Below are 11342 nucleotides of genomic sequence, written 5' to 3' on the forward strand. Positions count from 1 at the left end.
GGTGAATTTATATGGATTGCCCTGGCAGGGATATCTAGGGTCACTCGGTGTCGGGTCATCCAATCCATACCCAAGATAACATCTATTCCTTCTATCCCAAGGGTAAGTAGGTCTTCCTTAAGGAGGGTTCTTCCTAACTGGATAGGTACTTTGCGGCTCACTTGGTGTGAAGCTACCTTTCCACCCGGGGTAGAGATTATGTAGGTGCCTTTGGTGTGACAGAATTCTAACCCACACTTAGCACTGATTCTAGTCCCAATGAAGCTATGGGATGCTCCTGAATCAAAAAGAATAAGGACGGGTTGATCACAAATAGAAAAGGTACCCGTCATCACTGGTGTGCCCTCTGGAAGTTCAGCAAGGGTGGTGAAGTTCAGCCTGCCTTGTCGGACTTGCACCTTTGGCTTCTTCCCCTTGTTGCCCGATGTATTGCTTTGACCGGGTCGTTGATTTTGGTTGCGGGGGCAGTCCTTGGCGAAGTGTCCTGAGTTCCTGCAAGTGAAACAGCGGTTTCCAAGGACCGGGCGCAGTGGCATTGGGAGAGCAGGGCGGGGCCCTTGCGGCTGGAAACCGGGGAAATGAGGTGCTGCCTGTGGTGGAGATCGAGCAACCCATCTCCCAGGCTATGCAGGCCTGCGAGGCGCTTGTGGGGGAACCATTCTGTACTTCTGGGCAGGCGGGCTGGGTGCCGGCATTGGGGCCTTTCTCTTCATGTCGGCCTTGAGAGCCTTCATGCAATCTTCCTGGGAAATTGCTAGGTTCACCAGTTCATTGTAGGAACCCACTTTGATGGGGTTCAGCCTTTCCTTGAGCTCCAAACTCAAGCCTCTGCGGAAACGGTCCCTCTTCTTTTCATCGGAGTCCGCATGATAGCCTGCATAGCGACACAGGTCGTTGAAAGCCTGCGCATAGTGCAGGACATCGTGGCCTCCCTGGGTGAGAGCCAGGAACTCGTTGAACTTGCGCTCCAGAAGACCCTCAGGGATGTGATGGCCCTTGAATGCCGTCTTGAATTCCTCCCAGCCGACGACGTGGTCGGCCGGCTGCATGGCGTGGTAGTGTTCCCACCACAGGAGAGCAGAACCACGCAACTGCTGCGCCGCGAAGCCAACCTTGTTCTCATCCGGGCAATATGCGGTGAGCAGGGAGAACTTGGACTCGATGGCGCGAATCCAGGCATCGGCGTCAAGTGGGTCCTCCGTCTTGTGAAACAGAGGAGGCTGGGTCCCCACAAAATCCTCATAGCGAGCAACATGTGGCTGATGATGGGCCCTTCCTCCTTGGGGCTGCTGCTGCTGCCCCTGAGCGATGTGCCTCAACAGCTCAGTTTGGGCTGCCAAGATCGACTCGAGGGTGGTCAAAGGCGGAGGTGGGGGAGGCACCTCGCTGCCACTGGGAACGGAGCCAGAGCGTGTGCGATGCGCCATCTGCAAGATTCACCTTTCCATTAGTTCCATAACCTCAGAAGTATCCCAAATAAAATGTGGGAATGCATGTGTTAAATCGGCAGATGCAACTTTTGCAACACAACACATATCCTTATAGGGAGGTGCACATATCTTAGCTAGCCACTAGCCCGTTTCTGCAGCGTCATTTTATCCTTGTTACCGATCGGAAAGGTATTTGGATCCATGTTTTGTAGGGTCCACAAGATTTGGTGTCTCCCTGGTTGGTCTGCACACACCCTTGGGCGAGCAAAACCTTATCCGCGGGGTCCCACTAATTTCCGACCTCTGGTGCTGGGGTCGGGCGATACGGAGCTTCTCAACGGGGTCGGACGAGGCGGAGACTGTCATCCCGGGGTCGGGCGACACGGAGACCGTCCGCGAGGGGTCGGGCGGGGCGGAGACCGTCCGCGAGGGGTCGGGCGCGTCCGACCTCGCGACCCGGGGTCGGCCAGCTTTGGACAGGCCCACAGGAGGCGGGTGTGTGGTCACAGCACTAAAACCCACACAACTTGGCATCCACGGTGTGTCGCAAGGATCAGAAGTAGAGTCCAAAGGGAACGAAAACAAAAGGAACTGCTTTCACTAAGATCATTCACTGCTGGTCTTAACATACAGGAGGAGTACTCAACTCAAGACTAACCTATTACATCACTGGCCAAAATATAGGTTGCCGAGGAGTACAAACAAAAACAAAACAGAACCGCTCTACCCAGTTTGTCATAACTAGAAGTCGTCGAGGTTGCCCACGGAGGCAAAGCTAAGGACCGGTGAGTGAGCGTCACCAACTGGAGGCTGCGGGGAGGCATCCTCATAGTCCATGCTCGAAAAGCCTTCAATCTCCTTAGGCTCCTCCTCCTGGGCCATTTGCTCCTCCATCTGTACCTCTAAGGCGTGGATGGCATTAAGCTCATCGTGATGCTCCTGCAACTGCTCATTGGCGTTCGCCAGCTCCGTGTTCACATCATAGAACTGGTCAGCCAAGATCTCCATATCGTGCTCCATGTCCACAATCTCTTCCTCCAAATGAGTAATCTTGTCCTGCATCTCAGCAATCTGAACATCCTTCTGTACCAGCTCGAGCGACTGGTCCACCATGCCACTCTGCACGGTAGACAAAGCAACCTGGTTGGCCACTACCATCCCAATCACCGTAGCCATCGCTCGGCTCTGCAGCTCAACCATCATGTAGAACACGTTCAGGCAACGAGCTGAAACAAAAATCGTGCGCTGAGGATCCATAAGCCCGAGCAAGTCCATATGCTCCATACGGTCCAACCAGTCCGGGTCCCTCGTATCCCGGGCAGGGACCAACCCAATCGGGTCTAGCACGATCTCAAGAGGGTGTGCCCGGCAGAATTGGGTCAATGTCTGCAAGGCTGCGAACTCCCAGGCGTCGTGGAGCGTGTGTCCCTCAGCCACTACCTCCAACAGCGGCCACTGTGGCTGATCCGGAGGCGGGGATACCCGCACGTGTACGCGGCTCCGCGGAATCCTGTGGTTCTAGTACGCACGGCCCGCATAGACCGGCGGCGACTGATACCCGAAATAGCGCAGAGTGTCCCACAACACCGCTGGAAACCCTCGTAGTGAAGGCACCGTGAGTAGGTGGTGCCATCTGTGCCGACTGCAACGTGCACGAGCTGCGCCATCTGTAACCAAAGGTCAAGTGAGAAACGGAGCTAACACTTGGAAATCAAACAGATTTCTGGCAGTTAGAGAAAAGCTCATAACTCAGCAAGTATTCCTCCAAAACTTCTCAAATTTTACCAGCATGTTCTTTAGATAGTGTGTAACAAGTTTGGTATTCAAAGATAGGGCTAAAACAGAACCTAACAAGGTGATAATCTCAGATTTCCCTTAAGTGTTCCTACTGGAATTTTCAGACTGAGCCAAGATAAACTGAACACAACTTCCAAACCAGAGACTTAACAAAGCTGAAATTCCACCAGTAAGTCCTTCACCAAGTTCTGAAAAACTTTGCTTAAAGGACTCCTCACAGAAAAGGTCCTTAAGGTGGTCGAAACAGCAGAAACTCCGCTGGTGTGCACTTTGGGGTTAACAGCCAACAGGGGGTCACCAAACTGATCACAACTCTCAACCCAAAAGGTAGTACCTGGTGGCAGTTTTACTTGGGAGTTTTAACACAACTTTCTTATACAAATTTTCTGGAGTTATCATGGTGGAAAAAAGGACAGCTAGACAATCCTTGACGCGGTACATTACTTTTTACGACGTACTCGAGTTTGGTTTTATTTTTGAATGCATGCACGTCTTAGTCATCCTCTCAACCAAAAATAATTGCCAAAAATCTTTGGACTTACGTGGTTAGTGCCGGTGGCAAGGCAACAATACGGCCCTCACTATAATAACTAGTCGAGTTACTAGGCATCGTTTCGAACGCAACGGTTGTTAGTGTACCTGCAGAAAAACACAACACAGCTTGAACCTTCCGTGCCAGCACTCACGAAAGCGTCCACAATCATTACCGTTCACTATAGAAACGGCACCCATGCATTTAACGCTGCATGGACAGCGCAACAACCGTGGAAATAGGTTCCTTTAAATAGAATCCTTATAACCCTTCGCATTCTCGTGATGCGGAATCATGCACACGTGTAACAAACATGGGCGAACAATCGTGACGATAGGCTCGTTGGAATCGAACCATACCATCCTTCGCATGTATTAACATACGGAACCTGCGCACGTATAATAGACGTGGGCGAAACAACCGTGATGATAGGTTCGTTGGAATCGAATTCCCATCACCCTTTGCATACTCGTGATGCGGATTCATGCACACGTATGATAGACGTGTCAACAAGTGCTGGAAGTTAGAAGATAACCAATAACTATTAGCCACCTTAAAAACAACCCAAAAATCCCCTAGGGCTCCTCGAACTAAACTCATCCTTAGCGAACTTACGAGCTTCTTCATTTTACTTGAAATTTTTAGTTAGAAAAAGAGTTTTAAGGTTTGTTGTTCTCCGTACTGTGCTTCGAGCTCTCATGCCAGCTATGGCGGAACCGCCCAAATTAACCTGACTAAAATGCAATGAAGTCACCTGACATGCGATTATGCACTTTAAGCAAGTCAACTTGGTCGACCGTCGGATTTCCTCCGATAAACCACGTAAACAGGATCGAGAAGCATCGCTCACGCGAAGGTGAGTAGCACAGAGATTACAACATTCCATCATGATAACATAGTTCAACAATTTATTACATCAGAGTTTTTGGAAATTCAAACCGAAATTTTGCATGGTTCGGGGTCAAATTAAAACTAGCGGAAGCCAAACGTCGATACAAGACATCATGACGGAGCCAATCATGACATCAAAAACTCCTTCCTTCGCCATCCGAGGAAGGATCCCACTCGACGGTCCGGCCTGGAGGAAGCTGGGTCGGCCAAGTGGTACCAACACCCAAGCTACTGACATTACCTGAAAAAGATTAGCCACAACAAGGCTGAGCAACTAGTACTCAGCAAGACTGACCCGTCGGAAGGACACGACCCAGACTTAAACATGCAAGGCTTTCTGGCTCTGAGGTTTTTCTTGCCAAAAGCGTCTAAAGTTAGTCCTTACTTTCAACCTTTTAGCTCATGTTCTATGTTCTTTATCCATTCTAAATTAGCAACTTATACTAAACAAACATGGTTTCCAGGCAATTACTTATCAAACATCAAGATTAAAATCATCATCATGTTCCATCTTTACTCAGTGCAGAATAGCGATCAAGTAGTCCCAATCTGTGAGAGGCAGGCGAATCGATTCGAATTTATTAACCATGCATGGCAAACCTAATCTCACGACATCCGCGCACCACAAAGGGTCGCTTCATTTGTTAGCCGTCCCAATCGATCCCTTAGGCATGTGTAAGGGCCAACTTCCTTTGGCATGCAATGCTCCACAGTCCTGGCCTATTGCTGCACTGTGACTGCACTTGCACCCACATGATGCACCATGGGAACGACGTTCCAAGGACAGCTGGAAGGTATGCCATGCCCCAGTTCAATCAGGTACTAGGCTTCCCCATCCCATACTAGGTATGAGATTAGTACTTTCAATCACTTGATCACGAACCCCGACACATTTCGACCTTAGTTCATTTTCATTTAGACAGACGGGGCAATCCACCAAGCATCGAACACAAGCCTGACCCCGTCCGTCGTCCTTATAGTTGCGACAAATCTGAAACATTCAACTCCTATAACTCGCGAGTGACAGGAGATCACTTGACTTTTACCGAAACCTATTAAGCAATGCAACTACTCGGCCTTAGCAACTAGTATTCAAAAACAAGGTACTAAGTTGTGCATCTAAGGTTCCATTACAACTCCTCGAAACGTAAATGCGCAATCAAGTAATCAATAAGTGCTATGAAAGCAAAACAGGCAGTTCATGCACCGGGGCTTGCCTTCAGAAAAAGCTTGGGGGTCCTCGGGGTCTTGCGCTGGTTCGGGCTCTCCTTCGAAGGGGTGCAGCTGTTCCTCGGCGGGGTCTTCTTCCGGGGCTGGATGAAGCTCGTACGTCCCGTCGACGAGATTCAACTCTACACGGAAATGCAATGCAGGGGTTAAACATTTTAGATGGTTATTTCAACACTCTCAAGTTTTAACACGGACACTTGTAGCAAAGCTACAGGAAAGGTGGGGGAGTTCAACTTCTGTTGGTGGAGAGCAGGATGAGAGGGTCGGATTGAGGAAAACTTAGGGTCTGACCCTCAGGTTTAAGGAAAACCTTACCGAGATCCTCAGACTCAACACAGAGGAATCCCCGAAAACATTTCACCGATACCGTCGGATCAAAGAAAAAGAATTACAACCGAGCCCTCGGGCGAGGCGGAGAAAGGGTCGGCGAACTTGGCAGGGTCGGGCAAGGCGAAAAGAAAAGGGGTCGGGCGAAACGAAAAGGACAGGGGTCGGACGAAACGAAAAGACAGGGGTCGGACGAACCGAACAAGGATAGGGGTCGGGCGAGATGGAAAGATAGGGGTCGGATGAGACGGAAAGACAGGGGTCGGGTGAGACGGAAAGAACAAGGGTCGGACGAAACGAAAAGGACCGGGGTCGGGCGAGACGGAAAGACAGGGAGGTTAAGTAGCTTACCTCCAGGTCTACCGGTGAAGCCTTGGGGCCGAGCAGGAGCAGGCTGGGCGGAAGGGTTGTACGCACGAAGGCTTGGGCGGCGGCGAGACTTCGACGGTGGTCCGGTGGCGGCGGTGCTTCTAGTGGACACAAGCAAGCTCTAGCACCACGCGGAGGAGCGGGCGGCTGGTATGTAGGAAGAAGCGGTTTGAGGGTGGTGGCGAAGTCGCCGGAGTGTGGGGGTTGCGCAAGGGGTGAGCTCCACGGAAGCTCAGCGGCGGCGCGGGAAGAAAGCGGTGGCTTAGAGGAGAAGGCAGGACGCAGAGGAGAAGCGGCGGCGCGGTGCGGGCGGTGGCAAACGGGTGGCATTGCCGGTGAGAGGGTTCCCTTTTATAGGGCTGGGGTGGCGCGGAGGGTCGAGGCGGGGCTCCGGTGGGGAAAGGATAAGGCCGGGAGCGGCGAGTGCTTGAGCGAGGCGGCCATTGGCCGACGACGCCATTGGGCAGAGGAGGTGGAGCTCCGGGTGGTCTTTGGTGGCGATTGGCCTTGAGCGGCACGTGTCTGGGGCTTCTGGTCTGTCGGGCGGGCGAGGTGGAAGGCTACCGTGGGGATTGGGCGAGCGGGCGGAGGCGCGGGACGTCGGGGGCATCTCAGCTTTCTCGACGAATGGGCGGAACCGGGTTGGCGGAGCAGAGCCGTGGCAGGCGAAAGGCGACCTGCGCGCGGTCGGCGATTGGCTCGCCCTGCGCTCGCTCCGTCCTGTCGCGGGTGCGGGTTGGGTGCCGTGGCTCTCGTCCGGTCGCTGTCGCGCTGGTGATAGGGCGCCGGCGAGCTGCTGGTGGCCGGCGGCCACGCGGCGCGCGGCGCGCGAGCGTACATGCTCGGGCGCGCGGGCGTCGAGGCTCCTTTCGGGCAGCAAGCCAGACCAGCTTTGGAGCTATCCTTCTCCGAATCTTTCAACACAACTCCCGAGACACCCTTAAACAAACTTGTTCAACTCTGATCGTCCTTCAAATTTTGTTTAAGGTGTCGGTTTAGATTGTGAAAGGATTCAAAGATATTTCCGGCCAAATTTAGCCAAAAATCTGGGATTCCAGACTTAGGATTTTTAAGCATCCGGGGTGAGTTGACTGGTTTACCTCACTTTGACTGGGATTTTGAACAAGTTCGGGCCCGATTTGGATCTGGGTCAGTGTAACAAAGTTGGAACATTCTTGAGGTACTACAACTTCTATTAAGGATCTGACTCGAGTTTAGATAGGAAAACGGGAGATGAAAGCTTGCAAAGATGGAGGAAAACTCGAATTCCAGGACTTAGAGATTTTCAAGGTCCTGTAGGAGAATCGGCTTGGGTTGCTGTTTTTGACTCCTTTCCACTCCGAATTAGACAAGGTACCTTTAACAAAAGTTGTTGGAATTTAAAAGTTTTACAACTCTTATTTGGGTAGAAAACTGAAGTTTGTATATAGAATTTCAAGCTTTAAAACAAACTCCAAAAGAGAGCTTCTTAGGTTTATAAAGGTCATTTCACTTCGTAGCTTAGGGATTTAATTTGACACTGGTTTAGAATTTAAGCACTTAATTTAGGTAGAGGTGTTACAGCAGGCATCCCTTACTTTCCTGCAATTTGCAGGCTGACCTCAAATAGGCCGATCATGATGTCTTCGCCACACCCCAAGCCAACCTGGGGGTTATTTTTGGCGACCTGGAAAACCTTCCAGATTTAGAGCAACTACAGGGATCCGGGTGCGACTTCATGTCGCTAATGCCTAGATTGAGGAAAAGGCCAAGGTCCTAGCACACTCAAGGAGCAGGTCATCGTACTCTAGATCTACATCTACAAGACACACCCAAAGCTGATCTACTCAGAGTACATCCGATTGTAGCCGAGCCGATCATGGCCGCCGAAGGAGGAGGTGGACCAGTCCCAGGGTGATGACTACCATCCTAACAACGACGAGCGCCGACCAGATAACCACCACCATTACAACCGCCACCATGACGAACGAGGAGACGGCGAACGCCGCGGCCGGCTTGGTTGGCAACCTAATCGCGACTTCCGCGACAACCTCCACGACCGCCGCGACCTCCGTGGTGAGCTCAACAACCATCACCAGGAGCGGGATGAGCAGAAGCTCCGACAGTGCACCTAGTACAACTGTGATTTCGGTGCTCTGGGGGTTGGCAACTAGCTAAACCGCAATGTGGAGCAGGAGGCCCGCAACCACCGGGAGGAGGAGCTATGCCACTGCGACAATTACGACCGTTGCTATGGCGCCCCTAGCGACGCCCACAATCCATCCCAACATGGCAATGGTGCACATCCCAGCACCCCGCCGGTACAATACCGCCTGATGGAAGACGACGACATGGACATCGACGGGTTTGCTGCGTTCACCCCCCGCCTCTGGGCTGTCTAGTGGCCACCCACCTTCAAGCCAGCCATGAATGAGAAGTACGATGGTCACTCCAACCTGATGATCTGGCTGATGACGTACTGCACCGCGGTCAAGGCTATGAATGGCACCTATGACCAGATGGCTGCCTACTTCCCGGTGGTGATGGGAAGCGCACCTCTCGTATGGCTCAAGAACCTCCCACAAGGTTGCATCGACACTTGGGTCAGTTGCCAAAGCCTTCACCCAGAACTATTAGGCTACTTACACCCATCCTGAAAACATGGAAAACCTCATCCAAGTCTGCCAGTGGAAGAATGAAACTCTCCGCGAGTACGTCAACAGGCAACAAGCTGGCCGGCGTTGAGGACCGCAACATCATCTGGTACTTCTGCACTGGCCTCAAGAATCGCTCGATGTTCCGTACCATGTTCCAAGCTTCTCCCAAAATGGTCGGACACATGATGCAGATCATTAACCTTCACGCCGACACAAATGAGGCTGAGAATGTCCAATTCTAGGAAGGCAAGAACCACCACAATGACAACTACGAACCGCTGACCCATCAAGATCACCAGCACCAGCCCCGACCGGAGCCCTCCTGACCTTGGAAGATGGCCCCTGAGGTCCTCGTCGCCGAAGCTGACCCTGTGAGGCAGACAACCTCCCTCCAGGAGGAGTTTGAAGATACGTTGAATGCCCTGTGCCCCTTCCACAAGGATGCACGCCACAATCTTCGAGACTGCACGGTCCTCAAGAAAGAGCTTGACACCCAGGTGGAGTACAAATGGCCTCATCGAAATGACTACCACGAGGAAGACAATCGCTACGACAAGTGCCACTGCGACGACCAATGCAGAGAAGAGCACCGGGACCAGCACAACCCCGACACCAACCAGGGTGCTGGCAACAACAACGGCGAGTTCCACTGCACCGAGTGAGAGGTGAACATCATCATCGGTGGCCCTAAAGCTTTCTGCAGCAACCGCAAGCACAAGTTGCAAAGGCGGGAAGTGCATTTCGTCTCCGTTACACCAATCCAGTATCTACGCTGGTCGGAGATGCCCATAGCCTTCTCCAGGGAAGATCACTGGGTGCACCTCCCAGACCCCAAGTCTTACCCACTGGTGGTGTGCCCCACCATAGATAGAGTCCTCCTATCCAAGGTGCTGATCGATGGCGGCAGCAACCTCAACATCATCTTCATCGAGACCCTGAAGCGCATGGATTTCAACTTTGAGTGTCTCCTTCCCTACGAAGAACTGTTCTACAGCATAGTGCCCGGCAAAGGATCCTATCCTATTAGGAGAGTCGTCCTGCCAGTGACGTTTGGCACCCCTAACAACTACCGCACCAAGCACCTCACCTTTGAGGTTGCCAACTTCACGACCTCCTACAATGCCACCTTTGGCAGGCCAATGCTGGCGAGGTTCATGGTGATTCTCAACCATACCTACCTCATCCTCAAGATGATGGCTCCAAATGGCGTCCTCTTCATTTATGGTGATGTTGAAACATCCTACAAGTGCAACACAGAAGCTGTGCAACTCGCTAAGACCCTAGAGTACTCGGCCAATGCCACCATGATGCTCACCGAGTCCAAGAAGGTGGACCAGAACCAGCTGATGATCCTAGAGGTAGATCCGATGTCCATGACACTGCATCCCGACCCTCAAGTCAAGATGATCAGCCTCGGCCTGGAAGACCCCTCCAAGACAACCCTCATCGGGGCCAGCCTCACCCCCAAATAGGAGGATGTGCTCACCAGTTTCCTCCGAGACAACTCGAACATATTTGTGTGGAAATCATCCGATATGCTTGGTGTCCTGCAGGAGCTGGCTAAGCACTCCTTGGAGTTGAGCAAGACAGCAAGGCCGGTCAAGCAGAAGCTTCACCATTTCCCTTAAGATCGCAAGGAGGCCATTAGGGTAGAACTAAATAAGTTCTTATGTCACACCCGGTTTTAAAGGCAAAACCAAATGAATAAATTACATGTGCACTAGGATTAAGTTTCACACATGCAACGACTTTAGTAAATATCATAGACAGTACCATAATGTAAAGAGAGTATTAAATTTGTTACATGACCGAAAGTCTTTAATTCGAATAGCAAAATGAGTCTTTATTCTACCAGCGAAACTCCAACGATGACGATGACTCCACATGCAATTTACTGGGGGCACACGTACGCCTAGAACTCCTCGAAGTCTTCAAGAACCTCCTCAAAGTTAACTTGGTATGAGCAGTGGTTTTAGCATGGGTGACTACACTTATGGTTGGTACTCAGCAAGCGTGGGGCATGTATAGTGTAAGGCTATGCAAGGATAGGCTATGGTTTAATAGTATTTTAGCATTTTAATTGGTTGGTCAAGTTTTATTAGCAATTACTAAGTATAATTTTATACCACC

At 51.5% G+C, this 11342-nt stretch overlaps 1 protein-coding gene across 1 annotated transcript; it reads left to right on the top strand.

Annotated features, from left to right (window-relative positions):
- Window positions 1-9994: 9994 nt before the first annotated feature.
- LOC106804387 lies at window positions 9995-10684 on the top strand. The gene has a single exon (XM_014805359.1). The coding sequence runs from the start codon at window positions 9995-9997 to the stop codon at window positions 10682-10684; it is 690 nt and encodes a 229-aa protein (XP_014660845.1).
- The last annotated feature ends 658 nt before the right edge of the window (window positions 10685-11342 follow it).

The sequence above is a fragment of the Setaria italica genome, chromosome VI, assembly GCF_000263155.2.
Source record: "Setaria italica strain Yugu1 chromosome VI, Setaria_italica_v2.0, whole genome shotgun sequence".
In the NCBI taxonomy this organism is placed as follows: domain Eukaryota; kingdom Viridiplantae; phylum Streptophyta; class Magnoliopsida; order Poales; family Poaceae; genus Setaria; species Setaria italica.